This window comes from Notamacropus eugenii, chromosome 1, assembly GCF_028372415.1.
Source record: "Notamacropus eugenii isolate mMacEug1 chromosome 1, mMacEug1.pri_v2, whole genome shotgun sequence".
Classification (NCBI taxonomy): domain Eukaryota; kingdom Metazoa; phylum Chordata; class Mammalia; order Diprotodontia; family Macropodidae; genus Notamacropus; species Notamacropus eugenii.
This window is the reverse complement of record NC_092872.1, coordinates 148,395,810-148,418,577: the sequence shown is the minus strand read 5'-3', so window position 1 is coordinate 148,418,577 and position 22,768 is coordinate 148,395,810. Positions and strand designations below refer to the sequence as shown.

General features: G+C 37.8%; 1 protein-coding gene across 3 annotated transcripts in view; it reads right to left on the bottom strand.

Annotated features, from left to right (window-relative positions):
- The window catches only part of RORA (RAR related orphan receptor A), an 887,404-nt gene that overhangs the window by 11,983 nt on the left and 852,653 nt on the right, over window positions 1–22,768 (bottom strand). For all 3 annotated transcript variants that reach the window (XM_072616450.1, XM_072616456.1, XM_072616463.1), the window contains 5 exons: window positions 11,545–11,686; window positions 7,683–8,078; window positions 3,130–3,251; window positions 1,958–2,090; window positions 1,154–1,261 (listed from right to left, as the gene is read on the bottom strand). In XM_072616450.1, the coding sequence (XP_072472551.1) occupies window positions 1,154–1,261; window positions 1,958–2,090; window positions 3,130–3,251; window positions 7,683–8,078; window positions 11,545–11,686 (901 nt within the window). The remainder of the gene's footprint in view (window positions 1–1,153; window positions 1,262–1,957; window positions 2,091–3,129; window positions 3,252–7,682; window positions 8,079–11,544; window positions 11,687–22,768) is intronic.

The following is a 22,768-nucleotide window of genomic DNA, read 5'->3' as shown; positions in this document are numbered from 1 at the left end:
AGTTCTGGACCTGGAGTTAGGAAGATCTAAGTTCAAATTCACCCTCAGAAACTTACTATTTGTGTGACCTTGGGCAAGTCACTTAAAGTGTCTACTTCAGTATTCTCATCTGTAAAATGGGGATAACAATAGCTACCTCACAGAGTACTGTGAGGGCAAAATGAGATATCCAACAGCATTTTGCAAACTTTAAGGTGTTACAAAAATACCAGCTGCTATTATTACTACTACAGCTTTTATTTGTATTTCTAATGGAAAATTAATTTAGTTATGGATTGATTAAAAAAATATACACAATTATTTTCACCCATTTTTGCTTCCTAGCTTACTCCAAAATTATTAAAATCTACAAATATTCTGTGAATTTGCCAGTAAAAAGATATAATTTAACATAGCTGTGTCCTGGCTTTATATGTACAAAATAAGCTGAAATGTTTTAGCAGTAGCTCTCTATACACTGGGTGTGGTGTGACGTGGGATGGTGTGTGTGTAGGCATTGTAGCAGAATTGATATGGTACTGGATTTGGCATCAGGAAGCCCTAAATTCAAATACTAAGTTGGACATTTACTAGCTGTGTGACCATATGGAACTCATTTAACCTCTATGAGCCTCAGGTAACTTTAAAACTGTAAATTATTACAAATGGATGTCACATGAACAGATATCAATATATCAAGGAGCAGTGATTTTTGTCAGTGCGTGATTTTCATTGGTGGAGGAAGTTCTCACAATGACAAAATCATAGTTCCCTAAAACTGATGTGTATTAATATAGCATCCATTTCTGAGTAATAACTTATTTTCTTCTAAATTTGGAATTCTTGCCTATACTTATCTCAAGATCAGTATACATCTCATTATCAAAATTATGTCAACCATTTTTACATTATGAATATGATTATTTAATATCTAGAAGACAAGCAGAAGAACATAACATAAACTCTTAATATTAGTCTAGATATGACAAGAATTTAGAGTACCACATATAAGATCATAAAAGCTTGTTAGAGTTTCCTATAGTGACACAGTACAAAATAAAAGAAGAATAAAACATTATTTTTCAGCTTACAAATAACTAGCCTCCATTTTGAATAACAATTCAAGTATTTAAGTATCTCTTTAAGTATCTCTTTCTGATGTCCTTTTTCTTACCTAAGGATTTGAATACATCAGGGCTAGCATATTTCCCATCAAAATATACGGTGTTGTTCTGAGAGTCAAAGGCACGGCACATTCTGATAAACACCACTTCCAGAGAACCTAAATAAAGACAAAAATGGTTTGGTTTATAATACTTTAGGGAATTTAATCCAATACACTGATTGGAAGTATGCTTTTCAGTGGTACAGGTGATGTAATGGGTACTATATGTAATTTAACTGGTGGTCTCTACAGTCACGTGAATTTATTCTGAATAAGTGAGATGTATTACCATCATTAAAGATGATTGTACTGAGGCATCATTGGGTTTTACAGAAAAGAAGATTAATTTATAAATTACAACCTTAGAATCATCTTTGCTTTTCTATGAAGAATCCTAGTGTTGCTAGGGGAAAGAAAAATGCTTCAAACCTATATGTGCACACACCTGCATATATATATATGTGCATATTATTTTTAAAAAATGGCAATTTGGAGTCTACTGAGCATCATAAGCAATCCTCTTTACTCCCACTCCACCCAAACTTCCCACAGGGTCAAAGAATAAAGAAATAAATTTTGCCAGAATTGAGGAATACAAATACATATCAAACATTTATTCATTCAGAAAAAACCCATAATGAACGAATAAATCAATTTTTAAAGATGAACATAAACTGTTTGAAGTTGGTTTTTGCTAAAGAAACATGAGCTAACGACAGCAGAGGGGAAAAAAATCATCTCTTGCACTTTAACAAGCATTTCATTCACAAGCAGGGTGAAATGGGCCTTGAAATTTGCCTGCAAAGCACATACCTGCTTTTAAAAGCACAATTTGATCGTTTTGACACAGTTCCATAAATCCATCAATGCGTTTGGCAAACTCCACTACATACTGAATAGCTTCTGTTATTTTGACCGCGCACAACTGCCACATTACTTCTCTCTGCTGTGAAAGAAAGAAAACAGGTTACCATACAAAATCACCCACAAAGTGGGCATAATTGGCTTAACCAGTCTAATGTTTTAAAATCTGTCTTAGGTGGTGGACTCTAGTGATCAAGTTGTAGTATAGAGGTGTTCTATATACTTTATGTATATGCAAGCAATAGTTCTTCTATTTTAATTTAGAATCAGGAAAATAATTTTCAAGTCCTGCCCTCTTATTCCTCTCTCCCTAACCCCCTACAAGGTGTTGTTTGTGTTATTTTCCCTGCCTAGGACAAAGACAAAGAAGAGATGTTATGAACACAAATAGCAAAAAGCCCAAGTACGCCATTGCTTCAATAGAGGCAATCCCACTGAGCCTTTGAGAATGTGATGGTGCCTTCTTGTTCTCATTCTGTAGCCATTTCAAAAGCCTAACCTGTTCAGCTGCTTGCCTTATATAAGTGTGATCCTAGAATAACCTGTCGGTCAGTCAGTTTCAGGTTTGTTCTGCTGGCATGATAAAGTGGGCAAAAAAAAAAAAAATCACTAGATACCTGAATTTTAGTTTTGGCTATATCACTAACTCTCAGTATATATGACCTTGGACAGGTAACTTAACCTCACTGGGTTTCTACTTCCTTCTATAAAACTTCCTCCTTAAGTCTGAGCCACGAACGGACATGTTTGGTATAGGTATGTTCTAAAATCTTTGCACACCCTCTAAACACCTGATTCTTAACTTCAAGAAAACTAAACCTGAGACTATTTTACTCCACCTTTCTGGTCTTTAAACTCTCAAATGTAACAAAACACAAATATAAACAGAGATATTTTGAATTTTACATAATTCCTTCATTTGTTGACAAGCTGAAAGCGATGTGTGCAACCTCACTGGCACAATGAAAACCAAATAAGATCAGAAGATGGACATGATATTTCCTTGTTCACTGTTAAACTCCCCAAAACCTCCTGATCCAAACCCCCAAACTTCACCTCTTTGGCCCATTCTAAGTGAGAGGCCTAAAAAGAGATTTTAAAAATATTCTTCAAGGTTCTACCTTGTTCTGATAGTTTTCAATCTCCTCCTGGAGAAAGGTCTGCCATGTTATCTGCTGTAGTTCCTCTCTCAAGTACTGGCAAGTTTCCATATGTGACTTGGAAATATTCTGTGCAAGGTGTTCTAAGTCAAAACAAAACAAAATAGGTCAGAAAGAACAATGATTTCCCCCCTTTTAATCTTTAAACCAAATAAACTTTTTTGAATTACTCTGGCATTTTTTATAACTTAAAACAAATAAGCTTATTAAACCAGGAGTTCTTAATCTGGGGTTGTGAATTCCGCCCCCTCCCCCAAATTATGATATATAATGATCTAAAAAGTTTTAGTGCAAAAAAGTGTGGAGTGGGGAATATAGCACTAAAAAAGCATCAAGAATCTCCGCTAGTCATTATGAACAATTCATTGAGCACTCAGTTTAGGAAGACAAGACTGAGGAATTTGGACTTTGCCAATAGCACAGGAATGGAAACTTTTTATCCTGACCTTGATAACATTCTGTCCTTCTACACAGATGCCTGAGAATGAATGAACATTAAGTCAGACATAACTAAAACATGAGGGAAAATTAAACCAATTCATTTTAGATGTATTCAAGAGACCTCAGAACTTAAGGTAGCACCTCATCCCTTTTTTCATGGGCTGAGATCTGCACAGGTATCTCTTGTGCAAATAATCACATGGGGAGAATTTAGTCCTCATAAATTAGAAAATTATATGGCTGGACAAATATAGAAATAGATAATATAACTTTTGAATGAGCATCTAATTAATGCCTACTATGTACCTAGTAGTATATCAGATTCTGTAAGAGATATAACAAGCTATGCTATGATCTCTGTCTTGTAGGGAAGACAAGATTTACATACCAAAAACAATTGAGTAGTGTAGCAGTGTAAGGTTAAATATAATTATATGTAATATAAGGAATACAGAATTAATATCATGGGAGGTCAAGAAGAGAGAGATGAATGTTAGATAATTGGAAAATGCTTCTTGGAGGAGGAAATTCCTGAAAAGATTTTGAAAATGGATTTAAAGAGGCAGTATGTGTGTGTTTACACAAATTATCAAGGAAATTAAAACATTATCTGGGAAATAATATCAGATAAGTTAAGTTGAACTAGTTACCAAGAATAATATCAAGATGTAGAGTTTAGGCTTGGTGAGAGAGAAATTGAAGATTAGTTCAGTAATAGCATGTGAAAGTAGCTGAAGGCAGACGGGACCTAAGAAAAACCACTGGCAAAGCTGTTTCAGAAACCTAGATGTTAGGCAAAGAAGTTCTGAAAAAGGAATGGTAGCACGGAGAATTGAGTTGAAGGGTTGAATTCAAAGGTTATGTGAAAAGAATAGTTAATTAAGAATATCCAGTAAAAACATATAACATGAAGAAGAATGAATCTGGGGGCTGCCTTGGCCACACTGCCAACAAAAATTCCTATTTAACCAGAGATGGTTACAATTTGAACAGAAAGAGAATTGTGTGGAAGCCACCTTAAAATAATGATATTGTACAGAAAGGAATAGCTACCAAAAATGGTACATAAAATAACAGGGAAGTAATAATGCCCCCAAAATCATGAAATGAGCCATTGAACTGTCTTCTAAAGATACATAGCTTTCTTGAAAAGACATTTGCTTTGGTTTTAATAACTTTCAAATAAATTAAAATATTTATAAAAGTTTAAATTGAATTTGACCACTGAAAATGTTGAATGTAGAATCAGCTGAGTTTGATACAGATTATTAAAAAAGTTTCCAATGCTATTGCCAACAGTAGAGAATATGGCAAGCCGAACTGTGTAAAAAAGGCTGTCCTTAGGCCCCTATAGATCCAGTCTGCCTCAGAGGCTTGGCCCCAATAAATCTGGAATAAATTCCCTATGGTCCTTTAAACATGGTATCCACTTTAGTCAGGACTTGGACTCATAAGGTAGATGATGAGGGGTGGGAGGTAGGGTGGGAGGAGGAGGTATAATTTCATATTGTGCTGCAGTCAATACACCTACTTATGAGTCAATAGCTGAATGAGTCGTATCTCATTATGTAAAATGGGTCCATCTTTCTTGACATACTTGATAAACTAGACCAGTCTCTAAAAGGGGTACAACTGAATGTTTACATGTGAACAACTCACCAGTAGAGGGCAGTGGACACATTCTCACTAGTCAGTATCTTACAATGTTTTTGATAATAACTCACAAACTCTTTATTGGCTAAGTTCTGATTAAGTTTGGGCTTTTAGAAAGCTGTATTGCTCTTTGTAAAGTCTCTCTAATTCAGCAAATAAAAAATATCACACCGATGAAAAGTTGCGAACTTAGTTTATTTCTTTCAACAATGTTTTATTTCTCAATTATGGAAATAGGAAGAAAAGAAAATAACTTTCATTTTCTACGCAAGTCTCCAGGGCTGTTAGACTGTGCTTAAACCAAATATAGAACTTCATGATGGAGCCAAATTATCTAGCTAGAAATTTAGAAGTGTTTCCATTAAAAACACAGGAAGGTGGAGTAGGAGGTGCATAAGATACCACTCTAGAAGGCTAGAAATCATTATGAGACGAATGAACTGGTAGTGTAGCATATGTTAAACTATAATATCACATCTGTAATTGCTATTTGCTAATTAAAATCTAATGACAAAAGTTATTCTGACATCACATCATTGTGAGTATAGAATTTCATTTACTTAAGGTTTTAAGACTTGAACACCAATTTAAAAAAAATGCATGAATTCTCTTAAATTCTAGAACATCAGTACTTGGCTAGTTCCTGCCATAATATGGTAATCCTCCTAGTTTTGCATTTCAGTTGAATAATAAGACTGAAGTGTCTTACTACGTTCAAGGGACTGAGTTCAAAGGAGAACTGATTTTCAAATTAACAAAAAATTAACAGAAACACTTAAAAATTAAATTTTAAAATGAACAAAAATAATCAAAATTATTCAAATATGATGTTGAAATCAAATTACACATTTTTTCAAGTTAATTCTATTTTAGTTCTACATTTCAGACTGATTATTAGTGGGAAGGGAAAGGAAAGGGGAGTAAACTTTTATACAGTACCTACTATGCAAAGCACTGTGCTAAAGTTTTAAAGACCCTGGAGAAGAGTACCTTACAGGAACACTCAGGTCACTGGGTCCCAACTCCCACTGTACTGAAATAATGAGAGCAATTTTGGTGTGTGGTTTGTTTCTTTAGTTATGTGTGTTAAAGCAACAATACTATGCCTAAATATAACAGAGAACAGTAAAGAGCAAATAGAATTTATGGAGATATGGCAATAAAATTAAAACAATCTTAGGTCATTAAAAAGAATGTTAGTTTCCAATCGAATCTTTGCTTATCTCTATAATCTTGCTTTTCTCACGTTACTGTTTAAGGGCCAATTGAGATTATAAGCTAAAAAGTTCTGGATCCAGTTCAAGGAAAACAACAATGAAATAACTTGTCTTCTAGTTCAGAAGTTTCTCCATTAATTAAAAAAGATGTGGTGATACCTTTAACACTATTCACTGGTTAGAGTTGAAGCTTAAAAAATGCTCTTATGGATCTAGATTCATAAAACAAATATCAATGATGAACTGCAAAAAAAAAAAAATCCATTGTTCTATTTTCAGAAAGCTTTTATGGACCACAAAAACTTGCTCTTTTCCCCACAAAAAAAAAGATTTAATGGGGAAAGATACGGAAAAGGCAGGAGAAAGTCTCCAAAAGAAGAGCAAATGTACAGAATGCAAATGAGGATTTCAACTGCTTATAAAGTCTTTCTGCTCCTGCTGTTAATTTCCCCTCTGAAGTCTTAATTCTCTCAATGTCACAGATCAATCACTTCCACAGCAACTCATGGAAAGGTCCCACAGGATTAGAACCGTGAGTAAGGAATCACCAGCAGGAGCAGATCCAACTAAAACCCCACAGAGGTTCTTATCAAGAGTCTCCTGATAATAGTACAATACTTTAAATCCAATCAAAATGGCAAATGAGAATTTCCTAGAGAGGATATTTTGTTTTCTCATTTTTACAGTCCTGTCTAAATTTAATCTAAAGCACTCTAACAATGACAGCCATAAACAATTTACCATTATTTTTGCAGTGATTAGTGAGTAAAGGGAACAGATTGGGTGGTTAACATCCATTACCAAAATTTGTGGAACAGTAAACAAAATTACATCTCCGTTGAACTCAGGTCTTCCTGAATCCCAAGTCTATAACTTTTTAACTCTTTAAAGAATATGGCAATAACTGGAAATATCTCAAAGAAATCAATGGTAACACTTCTTAAACCTAAAAAATTCCTGTGGAATTTGAACTTCCTGCTGGAGACAACACATTTCCTTACCTTTCGTGGTGATTCACAGTGGATTCAATAACTGACTAAATAATGAGGATATGGCTACACAGGATGGAACTGGAGGGTTCCCCAAATGATAAGGTCTGCTGTAATTCCTAACAGCACACTCATCAGGAGAAAGCTAAATGGGTTAACTTTTCATTCGAAGGGCATTATTAAAGTAATTATGGAAACTTTTCTCTGGTATTACCTAATTCTGCCATGGATACAGTCGGAGAAGTCTCTCCATTTGTGAAAGAGCAGTAAGGGAAGAAGCCCGATGCTGGTGTGTAGTCACATATTGGTTCTGGTTTGATTCCATTAATATCAAGACCCGACTGATCTGGAGAAGGCTGTATGTCTAAGTAGAAGCTGCTAACTGCAGAGTCTGCTTTGCTACCTTCAGGGGTATGACCATCGATGTAATTACTGAGGTCATCGTGAAGCTCTGTTAGCCCATTGGTAGTGATGTTATAGGTAGGAGTCAGTGGCTCTGCCTCTCCGGGCTGCTGCTGGTGATCTCGCTGCTGCTGCTGCATTCGGTGTTTTTGTACCTCGGCATATAAGCTGTCCCTCTGCTTTTTTGACATCCGACCAAATTTTACAGCTGGAGGGGAGAAAAAAGGAGAGATGCACAAACGTAGATATATATATATGTATGTGTGCATATATGTGTGTATACATTTATGTACATACATGTATGTATATGTGCCTAAAACAAACAAATATGTGTGTATACACACACCAACACACACAACATTAGGTATTGCTTGGGAACCTGTAAATTAAAGTGACAGGATGAGACACACACAAGTGTGTGCTGATATATTATCATTTTTTTCTTAATATCTCTACACATCTTCAGGACAATAATAGGGTAGTGATTATATGGTAATGAAACTGATGCCAAGTACCTACAGTTGAGAATTTAACTGGGGTAGCTAGGTGGCATAGTGGATAGAACACCAGCCCTGGAGTCAGGAGGACCTGAGTTGATCACTTAACTTCTCTCATGCTCAGCTTCCTTATCTATAAAATGGAGATGATAATATAATAATTCCCAGGGTTTTTGTAAGAGCAAACAGAATAACATGTGAAGTCCTTTGCAAACCTTAAATTGCTATGAAAATGCTATTGAATATTATCACTGCAAGTCTTAACATCCTTATTTTACAGATTAAAAAAAAAAACTCCAACTCAGAAACCTCACCTGACATTCCCACAGTTAGGTAGTGAGCATCTAGGGCAAGATTCAAACTCAAATCTTACCCATTTGCAAGTCTAGATACACATAAACACACCCACACTCTCTCTCCCTCTCTCTGTCTCTGTCTCTCTCTCTCTCTTTGTGGTCAGAAAATAGTTTATGGATAGCTGATTATAACTGGTTAAATATTACAATATATATTGATTATAATTCCATCCCCCACCCCCCAAACATGGCACAAGGCATTTTCTCTCCAATTTTCAGCCCAAAACAAAGAGAATGAATATTTACATTGGGAGACTTAGTGACAAAAGTCAGTCTTCCAACTCTTAGTTCCGTGTTCAGATTACCAATAATTTCTTAGGATAGAGCAGCTAGATGGCACAGTGGATGGAGGTCTGGCCCTGGAGACTTGAGCTCAAATCTAGCCTCAACACCTGTGTTAGCCTCAGTTTCTTCCACTGTAAAATGGGAATCATAATAGCACCCATCTCCCAGGGTTGTTGTTGAGGACCAAAGGACGTAATATTTGTGAAGCATATAGCATAGTGCCTGGCACATAATAATGCTTATTCCCTTTTCTTGGGTCAGTTTTTATACTCTAACTCCATTCTGTGCTCTAGTTTTGATTCATTTTCCTCCTTATTTTGAAGCATCTTTTTTTTTTTAATCTAAAGAAGATCTCTGATTTGCTAGACTCTAGAGCATAACTGGGCTGTGCTTTTCAGAAAGTGTACAATACCATTCTGCTATTATTGGTCTCAAGTTATCAACACTTGAATTTTGACTTCAGTGTTTCTCCCTTGGGATGTGCCTCTAGGTACAAAATGAAGAGGATAATTAGGGAAGTTATCTGGGGATCATCTAACTTGTACAATTATTTCTCCTGAAACAATCAGATCACTGAGCAAAAATTATTTATTAGCTTGAATCTTTCCTGTAAAAGATCACAATTCTCCACTTGATAGAAGTAGGCAAAAAGACTCTGTTGAGTATTACTGATGCTATTATAATTAGAAATTAGATATAGAAAACATGAATTAATTCATCTAACCTCCACCTTATCGTTTCAGGGGAAGAAAAATGAAAATGAGTTTGGCGGCTTAGGTCAACACACTAGATGGTTGTGGGACATTTTTTTATGCCAAAGAACACTTACAATATACTACTACTTTTTCCACATAGAAGAAAAAGATTCAGATGGAACATCAGTCATAGGGTGGAAAAGTAGCAAAACTTAAGCAGACCATTCTGTAGCCTGATTGAATACGGCCCAGGGGTGTAGGTCCATAAGAGCTAGTATTTATATAGCGCTGCAAGTTTGCAGAGCACTTTACATGTTTTCTCATCTGAGCTTCACAATTACCCTGTGAGATAAGTGCTATTATTATCCCAATTGTACAGTTGAAGAAACTGTGACTAAGAGAGGTTAAGTGACTTGCCCAAGGTCACAGTGCTCATAAGTGTGTAAGGCTACATTTGAACTCAGGTTTTCCTGATACCCAAGGCTAGCACTCTGTCTACTGCCACCTAGATACCCATGATTTCTCAAGTATAAAACCTGACCTCAAACCCAAAAGAGTATGTACCATTTATCATTTGCAAAAAATCTAGAGATTTCGGGGCCATATTTACTGAAACCATTGAAAAATACATGTCCCATTACATCCAGTGAATGAATTTAGGTGGAATTGTTATTGTTCCATATGTACAACAACTACACAGTAACTTCGGTCTTACCCTACAGAGCCTTCATAATAATACCTTTCAAAATAAGAAAGAAAAACTGTTCTTGAGAAAATATATTCTCATCCTGCGACTTTAATTTACAGGTTCCCAAGCAACACCTAATTTTGTCAGCTCAGTGCCAACAGAAGAAAAAATCTGCTGGCATTGCACATCACAGGAATTTCTAAGAATATGGTGTAAATTGTTTGTGACCTGCATCTGTCAGCTCCAAATATTTTCAGTTTTATTCTTTCATATTCCAAGAGCCATACACGTACACCACTGCCACTGTGGGCTGCAATCTACATAAGAAGCAAGTCCATACGAGTTTCTAAATATTTAATTCCATCAATATAGGAAACTTTGTTAGACATTAAGCAAGCCCAGTAAGCTGAAGTTAATTTCTACAGGGTAGTCCTTTAAAAAGAAATCTTCTTAGAAAAGACATTATATTCAATTGAATCTCATGAAAGGATCATCCATGAAATGACCTCAAATGTGCACAATGTGCTTTGTGCCCAGTTTCCATGCATTTGAATGACTGTCTTACAATTTGCTGTTTATTCTATATACTTAAGATAGTTTCCTAGGCAAATCTAAAATGTCTTATAATTGGATGGTAGATGGTTTCTCCTTCTTAAAATATTTTTCCTTAATGAAAGGAACATTTGTTGTTGATCCAAGCTCTGCTTTATTCTCATATACTTTGTGTGTACAAAATATGCACTGCAGGTCAAAAGTGATTTGCTCTGAATGTCAATAAACCTTTTGTGATAAAGCATTTGTCTACAAAACTATAAATTTGGGGGAGTTTCTTAGTCATCTGGCAAAATGTAATGGGAATTCCAAGCATGAAGACAATAAGATTTACACCTACATTTAATCAATGCATCTCCATATAGTGTCTACCTTGAAAGTGTTCTGACACTTTTTCCGTGTCCTACCACCCTCACTGAATCAGCTTAAACCAACCAACTCTCTGGAAATGCAGCAAATTGGATCAACACCTATGTTACAACATGAAACGGGAATATTTGGAAGCACTTGGTTCATATTTTAAGAGGTCTTTTAACAATCTCAATCCTAAGAAAGAGTGTCACTCTGCTCTAGGAAGAGAACTCAAATTGGTAGAGCTCACCATCTCGAGACATCCCTACAGCAAGGCATTTCTGTAATCGACAGTGTTGGCAGCGGTTTCTACTAGTTCGATCAATCAAACAATTCTTCTGACGAGGACAGGAGTATGTGGCATTACTTTGCTGACTCCTCCTGAAAAAGCCCTGTGATTTTAGACACAAAACGCAAAAACAATAGGTTATTATCAGTTTTATCTATCCACTGCTAAAGACAGTATACTAAATGGCATTAATATTAAACTTGTATTGGAATCATCTAGAAAATCATTAATGAAATTAAAGCTAGTGTTTATTTTTTTTTCTTGAGCAAAATGAATCTCCTGAGTCCAATTCTACAGTTCTTACACATGCAAAACTCCCTTTAATTTCAGCAGGGTTGCATAAGGGGTATTGGACCTGGTCCCTTCTTTGTAGCCTTTGATGATTAAAAGAAATTCCCTTGGAAAAGAAATGGAAAGAAATTAATCACTCACCTGTGTTTTCTGTATATTTCTAAAATAGTCATTGCACAAAATCAAACCAAACAAGAATATACTTTTCTATTTTCCAAAGTTTAAATGATAACTCCACACCAGAAATCCTGGTTGGCATTGGGTCCCAGAAACAGCACGGAAATGTTTCTGCTTATTTTAGCTCATTTATTTAGTGCAGCTTAGGTGTAGTCACTTCACTTGTTTGGACATCAGTTTCCTCATCCATCCAATGAGGGAGTGAATTAGATGATTGCTGACTTTTCAATCAGGTTCACTTCTTTTTCTTGACCTTTAATTAATTAGTCAGTCAATAAACATTAATTAAGTGCCTATTACGTGCCAGGCACTGTGCTAGGCCCTAGGGATACAAAGAAAGGCAAAAGACAAGTCTTTGCTCTTGGGGAGATCCCAGTCTAATGGAGGACGCAATATACAAACTACATATAGGATAAGCTGAATATTATCCATACGAACAAGGTCCCAAAATTAAGGGGGCTCAGGAAAGGCTTCCTGTAGAAGGTTGGATTTTGGATGCTTCTTGAAGGAAGCCAGAGAAGCTAGGAGATAAAGATGAGGAAGGAGAACATTCTAGGTATGGAAGATAGTTAAAATTCTTGGAGATGGGAGAGGGAATGTCTTGTTCAAGAAACAGCAAAGAGGACAGTGTCACCAGATTATAGGGACCTGGGGGAATAAGTTGTAAGGAGCCTGGAAAGGGGTGTGTGTGTGTGTGTGTGTGTGTGTGTGTGTGTGTGTGTGTCCGTGTGTGTGTGTGTGTGTGTGTGTGTGTGTGTCCGTGTGAAGAGGTTATGAAAAGCTATGGACACCTCAAAGAGGGTTTTATGATTTGTTAATTTGATCAGGGTAAGAGGACATCAATGGAATTTATTGAGTAGGGGGATGCCCTGGTCAGACCAGCACTTTAGGGAGATTATTTTGACAGCTGAGTAGAGGATGGACTGAAATGAGGAGCAACTTGTGGCAGGCAGATCAACCAGCAAACTATTGCATGCTATTGATCAAATGAGATAATATCTGTAAAAGCAATTAGCTTTTGTATTGTTGTTGTCTTGTTTCAGTTCAGTTTGTGTCCTCATTTGGGGTTTTCTTGGCAAAAATACTGGAATGGTTTGCCATTTCCTTCTCCAGCTCATTATACCAATGAACAAACTAAAGCAAACAGGGCAAAGTGACTTGCACAAGGTCACCCAGTAAGCGTCTGAGGCCAGATTTGAACTCATGTAGAGGAGCCTTTCTGATTCCAAGCCCAGCACTCTATCCACTGCACCACCTCACTGCCCTGCCTGGCACACAGCAGACTTTTAATAAATGTTTATTCCCTTACTGTTTTCTTCCCACTTGCTCCATCTTCTTCTGCCACCTTTCAGCTTTCTTTTGGACACTGTCTTCCCTTTGTTAGACTGTAAGTTTTTTGAGGGTAGGCACTATCTTTTTTTTCCTCCCCAAACTTGTAAGCCCTTTGCTTAGCACAGTTTCTGGCACACAGGGTTTTTCATTTTTCATCTGGCTGCACTACTCTAGAACTTCTCTGACTTTCCCACTATGCCCCAGGAAGCTCAATACTGGGAAATGTCCTCATCCTGCAGGATCCCATCAGCCTTTTTATTCTACCTCATTATCACCTTCTCTCACATTGACTGGTGGGCAGAGCCATGAAGGGAGGGAGTTCAGCTCAGAACATCTCTTCATTTCTTATCTGGCTGCACTACTGTGTAACATCTTTAACTTTTCTGTCACAACCTTGAATCAGGTCCCTGAGCCCCTGTCCCCCTCTCCCCACTGCTTTTCAGCTTTCTTTTATGTGTTGTTTTTCCCTATTAGGCTGTAAGATCATTGAGAACAGGGACTGTCTGTCTCTTTTTGTACTTGTATCCCTAGCACTTAGCTACCTGGCACAGTAAGTGATTAATATATATTTACTAATCTGCTACTTAATAAATGTTTGTTAACTATTGTGATAGTCCAGGCATGAGGTGATGAGGACAAACACCAGAGTGCTGGCAGTATCAAAGGAAAGAAGCAGAGATGTTACAAAGGTAAAATTGAAAGACTTTGGCATCAGGTTGCATATAAGTGAGAGACAGCGAGTGGCTGAGGAGGATTCCTAAGTATTGAGCCTGGGGAGACTGGGAAGATAGCAGACATACAAAGAAAAAACCTTATATATGCATTGAATAAATATATGTTGAACTTAAATCAATCTAGTCCGCCCCCTTCACTGCCCAGATTAGGAAAATGAAACCTAGAGAGAAGAAATATCTTCCCCAAGGTCATAGCATTACTTGGTAGCATAGCCAATTCTCTACTGAACAGCATCCTTTATCCTGTGTATCTAGATGGTACTTGAACTCTTTAGTACCACACTTCTTGACAGATTGATTACCTAGTGGGGTTTGTAAATTTTCTTTTAATTTTTTAATTATAATGTGCCCAGAGAAAACTCCTTGATACTCAAAAAGGAAGAGAGGTGACGATTTTAATACTGTTAAGATACATAGGCCACCCACTCAAAGGATTAATATTAGAAGTGGAAACATCATAGACAAAGGAGCAGGCAGACTTTTAGTGAAACCAGTAATGTAGTGAGGGAAGATGACCAGAGTATTTGCTCATCCCAAGCCCAAATTCATGGATATCCCATAGGGGAGAGGAGAGGATATGAGAGGTAAGGCAAATAATATCATATGTCCTCCTAGACCATGAAATGTCAAAGGCAGCTCACGTCCCATAAGACCAGTATGAAAGCTGAAAGAAATAACTGAAAGGAGGTAGGGATTACTGTACCTCAGTTTGCCTTGGAAATGTCTGGAGAATTTATAATGCTATGGTACGCCTGTGAATCACAAGCATTTGCAGTTTTTGTCTTTCAAAGCTGACAAAACCACTGCTTTTAGCCTCAATCCCCTTCTGCTCCTCTTTGCTACTTACATAGCTCCCATAGCTACACGGGGATCCTGAAAGTCCAAAGCCTACAGTCAATGTATTGGAAATACTAGGGACAGCTTTTTCAAAGCAAAAGCTGGCTGACCTCTTCCACCCAGTGTTCTCTGTTCAGACCCTCCCCACCTCTACCTCCTCCTCCCCCAGTGGCCCAGTGATCATTACACAACATTGCCTACAAAACAGTATAGCCTTTCTGGTACCTTCTCAGCTGTGGAACTCAATCGAGCTCCTAGTACCTACTTGTACAGTTTCCCCAGCTAGAAGGTAAATTTGGCTTGAAGACACTCTTTGTCTGTCCTCTTAGGACCAGCCTAATTTTGTACAGGCTCATTACAGGTGGAGAAAATTGATTATTAATAACCAATGATTTGGGGAGATCCAGAGTTTCCCCCTTTTTCTAAAGTCCTGATCTTAAATTAAAAAGTTCAGTCTTTTGAAGGGGATTGCTGGTAATAAGATTGGACTAATTTTCTTGTTCAGATCTCATCCAGATTGGAGTAGCCATTGTGTTCTGCTCAGGCTTGAGCGGGACATAAATTCTTTGAATAGATTACCCAAGGTTAGGGAGAGGTGACTTAGAAATGGGTGACATAATCAAAGTTCAAATCCAGTCTCTCATTGTATTCATTCTCTCATTAACTGTTAACCAATCAGAGTTGATTTCCACTCCTCTTCCAAAAGGACATTTTAGCTATGAGCCTGGACCACCATGACTGTCTTTGGTCTAAGAGAGAGGCGGCCAAATGCTCATCTTTCTATTTAAATGATGGCATTATTAATAAAATGATCAAAGTACCCCGAAATAATGTCTCACAAACCTTTTTAATTGTCAAAAAGTGGATAAAAATTAAAATCGCAGTGAGTCCTGAGGGCTGTCAACACCAAAGGGGAGGGTCCTTGTCATATACTTTACATCAATCCCAGAAATGATCACTGCACCTCTGGCAGGTGGCTCAGCAAACACTATCTGGATTCATTTTATGTTTATCATGAAGAAAGAAGGGAAGTATATAACAAGGAACTCCTGGAAGTCCAACGACACAGAGGGAGGCATGCTATTTACCTACCACAGCCCCTTCCTCACACATGCCTCTAGCATTCTACACTTTACAAAGCACTTTGCTTACTGTAACCTTTGGAGGCAGCTGATATATGTTTACATAGATGACAACGTATCCATACAGTTAATCCATCAAGGCGCTATCATTTCTGCCATCACTCTCTTCACACATGCAGCTCTAGCTGTAACTTAACAGATGACCTTTAAGAGCTGCTATGGTCAGGGTGATCACCCTGTGGCCAACCTAATGATGAGCCTCACTGAACTTTGCTAAGGTGCACTTTAGGGCTATTGTGGGAGGAGCGTCACCAGGCCCATATACAAAGCCCGTCTAGTTCAACAGAGCTTACCACAATTTGTGCTGCCCTGGCCTAGCTTAGATCTCCCTACGTCAACCCCCACCTCCAGCATGAAGCAGCTCAGTAAGACTTTAGCAGAGGCACACACACACACACAGACACAGACACACAGACACAGACACAGACACACACACACACACACACACACACACACACACACACACACACACACATACCACACAGAGGTATGCGCAATCTGGTGTTACCCAACACTGGATCCTTAACCTCTCTCAGGCCATTGTTAACTTCTTAAAATGAAAGATCTGAATTAGATGTTGTCTAAGACTCCTTGCAGGGCTAAATCTATCAACTTATGATTTGTTATCACCCTCCACTCTTCCAGAGTCACTGTTGTTCAGTCATTTTTCAGTCATGTCTGACCCTTTGTGTCCCTATTTGGGGTTTTTTGGACAAAGATACTGGAGTGGTTTGCCATTTCCTTCTCCAGATCATTTTACAGATGGGGAAACTGAGGCAAATAGGGTTAAATGATTTGTCCAGGGTCACACAACTAATAAGTGTCTGAGGCTGGATTTGAACTCAGGAAGATAAGCCCTCTTAACAGCAGGCCTGGCACTCTATTCACTGAGCCAGCTTGGTGCCTTGACTGTTCTAGAGACTGAGTCTCAATTCCTATAGTCTTTTTTTTTTTTTTAATATGGGCTAGATATCACCTTTTAAAGGTTGTCTCTGTACTCTTTCTAATTTCTCTATAGCTTTCAAAATGTGAAGGCTAGAATTGAAGGCTAGCTCTCTTAAGTAGGAGTTAGATCCATGACAAATACACTGTAAAAAATTACCTTCTGTTTTTTAGACACTAAACTAAGGTAATGCAATCAGTACTAATAAAGTCTTGGTATGTTAGCACTGCTTGCTGGTAATCAACCCTGCAAGGCTGAACCTCTAAGGGGTGACTAAATGGCTTTTTTTTTTTAACAGTTAAAGAAACAGGGAAACCAATTAAAAAAATTGTCTGGCTATAAAGTAATGAGATTCATTTTTGTGATTCTGATAACACAAGACTTAATATATCATATTCAATGATATAAATGAACAGTGTATGTACTGGACTTGGGAGTCAGGAAATCTGGGTTTTACCTCCACTTTTGACTCTTACTAGCTATGTGATGGTGGATAGCTCTTTTAACATCTCAAAACCTTGGTTCCCTCATCTGTCAAAGTGAGATTATAAAGCGATAAAGGACCCCAGATGCCATCTAGTCTAATGGCTTCATTTTAAACATGAGGAAACTAAGGCCTGGGGAAGTGAAGGAAGCCTTGTCCAAAATTACAGAGGAAATGAACATTCAAAGCAGGATTAGAACCCAGGTCCTCTCACTCCAGACTCAGAACTCTTGCTGTTTTGGTGTTATGCTATAGCATTTGCTTGGCCTCTTTCATGGCATTATGAAGAAGGTGCTTTGTAAACTTAAAAGTGTAGCAAGCTATTACTATAAATGAGAGTTGTCATTTAGCCACCCCAGAAGTCCAAACATGATTACAATCATGCTGTCATCAGTCCAAACATTTTTATTTTAAACTACTCTTTTGGAACTGCTATCAGAGCCAGTTTATGAGTCACAGAACCAAATCAGTCTCATTACTTTAGTGACTGCTTAGATCATGAATATTAAAGCCTACTTGGTCATCCATGTTATTTAACAGATTTAGCCCCTAATACTTATTAGCTATTTTTCCAAATTCTAGGAAGAAGAATTCCAATGCTTTTTTAAAGCATAGGTATAGCCTTGCAAGGGCACTGCTCTGAAGACGACAGTAAACATTTGTTTGCATACATTCACAGGAATGTTAGACCTAAAACTGAAAGGACCATAGAGGCCCTATAGTCCAACCTCCTCACATTTTACAGATTAGGAAACTGAGGCTCAGAGAGGTTAAGTGACCTTTCCTACAGTTATACAAGGAATAAGCAGAGATGGAGTTTGAACTCAGGGTCCCTGGTTTTGTTCTTTCTACACTCTGTCCCTCAAAGGCACTTAGAAGACTCTTGGAATTCTACATCCACCACTTAGGACAAGTCTGACCTTGACCAAGACACTTAACACCTCTGGATCTCAGTTTCCTCATCTCTTAAAATAAAGGGATAGATTAGATGACCACTGAGGTTCCTTCTGTTTCTAAATCTGCAGTCCTCTAAGTTCTGGTATATAAATAAAGATAAAAACTAGTCCTTTTGCACTGTAGTATCTCCCTCCCCCCAACCCACAAGCCTTACACCCAGAGGGGTCATAAAGTACTTCATTTGTTAGCAATAATTAGCTGTCAGAAATTTACAGCAAACACAAGAACCTAGAAACTGAAGCTATACTTTTATATTAACAGTGGTGTGCCCAAAGCTTTTCACCAGTGACTTTTTAAAAGACAAATAAAAAATCTCCTTAGGATAGTAAGAAATGATCTTGTGTTGGGGTGGGCCTTCCTTACAATGTCTTAGAGAACAAAGATTTAGAAGGAGAGCTGTTCAAGCTCTTAAGAAAACAGGTGAGAGAGAAAAGGATGGATGACAGGATCTTGACAGACTCAGGGTGCAGAGAGGGAGAAAATTCCCTCAGGGAAGCAAGCTGGCAGCTGAGAGAAAATTCTAGGGTTTCTCAAGCCAAAAGCCCCAAAAGCAAAACATGCAAGCTGGAGGGCAGGATAAAAGACAGTGGGGAGGCATTCTTGACCCCATTAAGGGGAGAGGTCAGGCAGTGAAAAATAGAGGATCCAAGGCAAGTCACAACCCCCTTTTGCCTCAGTTTCCTTATCTATAAAATGAGGATGTGGCAGAGGATGCTAAAGACCCCGTGAGTTTTCCTATAGGTGACTGCTAAAAATATGCTAAGAAAAACAGGAATATGCACCTTCAGACTTTTATTTTTTGTAAAGGATTAACAATAGAGCTTGTTTAAATCTTGCTAGAGTTGGGCTACTTTAATAAAGAGGTACATTTTTAATATTTAAAAGACATGGGAATTTGTGGGTGTAGATCTGGTCAGATTTAACCAATGGCCCAATAACTCTTGTGGTGCAGGACTGTTAATTATGGTGACCTCCTAGTACCTAGGGGCTGCACCAAAGATTAATAAAAAACAACAAGGACATTAGCCTACCTGTGCCTTCCACTGACTATAACAAAGGAACAGTTTGGGAATTACAAAACATTTTGCTGGCAAGAACTATGTGACACTTTTTGATAAAGAGCTTCTATCCTCTTAAGAGTCTCCTCCTGCCTGCTCTTTAAGAGAGGCTTGCTTTCTGATGTTTCCTAACATTTATTTTATAGGATCACAGAACCTAAGACCTAGGTGCGATCTAGTCTAATCTAAAGTGCCTAGTCTATTCCCCTCACTCTATAAAGGAACTAGCTAACTGAGGCTCAGATAAGGGAGGACTTGTTACTCCAGAATTAGATAACACAAAACTGGAATCACGGGATCAGCATTTCTAGTCCAGAATTCTTTTCATTAACACTACACTTACTTTGTTGTTATTTGGTCAATTTTCAGTTGTGTCTTACTCTTTGTGACCCCATTGGGGGTTTTCTTGCAAAGATACTGGAGTGGTTTGTCATTTCTTTCTCCAGCTCATTTTACAGATGAGAAAACTGAGGCAAACAGGATGAACTGACTTGCCCAGGGACACAAGGCAAGTAAGAGTCCAAGGCCAGATTTGAACTTCGGAAGACGGGTCTTCCTGACTCCAGGCCCAGTGCTCTATCTACTGAACCTGTGCCTCCATCTACATTAACAGTTTAAATTACATTTGCTTCCCACTTCTAGCATGTCGCAATGTCTTCCATCCATTTTCTTCTTGTTTCACTAAGTTCTTCCTCTAGTATCCTCAGTTCTATCAGATTATTTAAAAAATGCTTGTTGATTCATTAGTGGGTCTGTCCAATGTTTTCTCAAGAACTTGTTAAATATTTTGTAGACTATTGGATTTCTAATTCTCTGCCTGCAGCACCCCTCTGCTCCTGCTTTCCATTCTAGAACCAAGGAAAAGTGAGGATAGTTAAATGATATATCTGGCATATTGATACCAAAAAAAAAAAAAAAAGCACTATGACAAGGAGCAGTTTTTTTTTAAAGGAAACATTTGGGTCTATTGGTTGTCCAAGTCCTGTTTATTGCTTCTGACATAAAGAACTACTTATTTTGTACTGCACAGAATATCAGTTTTCTGAAATGGGCAAAAAGACCTCTTCAACTTCAGCTTGAACAAAACCTTTGAAATATCAATACAGTTTTTCTCATCAGCATCACTGATAGTTTCAACCTTTTGTTACTGTATGACATCTAGGCTTCCATGCTGTGGTATCAAACTGACTGCTACTGTTAGGGAGGTCTCGGGCATGGAAGTGAGTGGGCTTGGCTGGTGTCACTGGCTCATCCTTTGCACGCTTTCTCTTCAGATCAGCAGAGGCTGAAATGCTGAGCTGATGTTTGGTCTTTTGACAATTTTCAGTTAATGAATTGATTCCTACAGTTCATTAACATACCCACTTCCACTTCTGTATACACATATGTCTTAATTAGCTGCTCATTGGCTGTTTAATTACAAGAAAACAGCTGACAGCTGCCTCGATGCATTCTAATGGCAGACGGCTTGGAATGGCTACACATTTCCTTTTGACAACCATGACTTATTCATAACTGTGATTTATTGTGAATACTCATATGCTTACATGAATCATTAAATTTTACAGTATTACCAGCAACTGACAATTAAGAACTGGGGAATGGGGGCATTTTACTTCCCTTCCTCCCCCAAAATAGGTTTGCCTACTCTATTACTTTCAAGAAAGGTAAATAATATCTAGAAAGATGACATTTTGTAGTCATTCATTTGGAACCTTTCTTTCAAAAATATGACTGAGGAAGAACAAAATATTTTTGGCAAAATATTTTGACATAAATGATAGCAGAAATTCTTTTAGCTAACAGCTAATTACCTGGTAAAGGAAAATAAAAACACTAGTCTGGTTGCAGAAAAAGTGATGAAGCATGACAAAAAGAGAAAATAGAGAAAGATGAGTAGAGGAAAGAAATGTCAGGAGAAACATCCAAAATTGGGAGGGAATAGTAAGGCCTGGAGAATTATAATGGGGCAGATATATTTGATTGGACCAGAAGAATTCAAAGAAAAGCGGCAGACAGTTCTGGCACTTTCTGTATTGGCTTTGGACACTATCAATCACTCTTGTTTGCAAAAATTTGCTAGAGCAGTCCCACTAACTGCACATGACAGCAGTAATAAAAATGTGTCATCCTTGGAATATTTTCCAGCTCTAAGAAAGGTTGCTCTTCCCAGTAGAGTACTATATACATCCTGATACACAATTATAACTGACTTCTTTTGTCCCAATCAGCAAGTGTGATGGTTGTTTTTGACTGTAGAGAGCTACATAAAAGTCTAAACCAAATGAGTACTCAATTGTGGGCCTAGAACTTTCTGCAAATTGAAAAAGAGGCAGTCACCAAGGTTCACTGAAAAATGAACCAATCTGAGACAAATTGCGGGTGGAAACATTCCTCCTGAGTGTGAATCATCATGAAACTGAAAGCTTTAGCTGAACAAACACAAACTTCTTCTCATTACTCTTTAATGCACTTTTTTAAAAAAATGGAATTCACACTTTTGAAGTCAAAAGGACACAATAATATCCCTGCCTCCCTTATTTAAGATGTCTGACCTAATATTCTTCATGAAATTGAACTTTAAGATAAAAATAAGAACTAGATGTTGGACATGAATATAGCAAAACTGGAAGGAAAACCTGAAAACCTGAAATGGGTCTCAGAATACTAGCAAAATTTCACAATCTCTAGTCAAAAAAATGAGCATCTACTAATAAGCTTGGATCAAGAAGGACTTTAATGGAGATGGTCTTTACTGCTAAACAATCCCCCCACCCCTTCACCCTCCCTACCAATGGTTTCATAGGTACTAGAGAGTTGTAGGAGGTGAAAAGTTCCAGTCCTTAGGAGGTGGATGACGTTCTAATAGTCTTTAAGAGATGCCTGGGAATGCTAAGAAATTAAGTAACTTGCTCATGGTCACAGAGCCAGTATGTGTTAGAGGATAAACCAAGGTCTTCCTCAACTCCAAATTTAACACCTGTCTACTATGCCAGCACATCCTGGCCTCTGTACTCAAAGTCTTTGCCCTCTGATAGGACCACTAATCAAAGATCTAGAGGTGAAGGAAACCTTAGAAGCCTTTTAGTCAAAACTTCCTATTTTCCAGATGAGAAAACAAAGGCCAAGGAACATTTAAGTATCCATGTTTATATAGGCAATGAGCAGCAGGGGTGGGAGTTGAATTCATATCCTGACTCCAGCACACTCAGTATTCTTTCCAGGGCTTG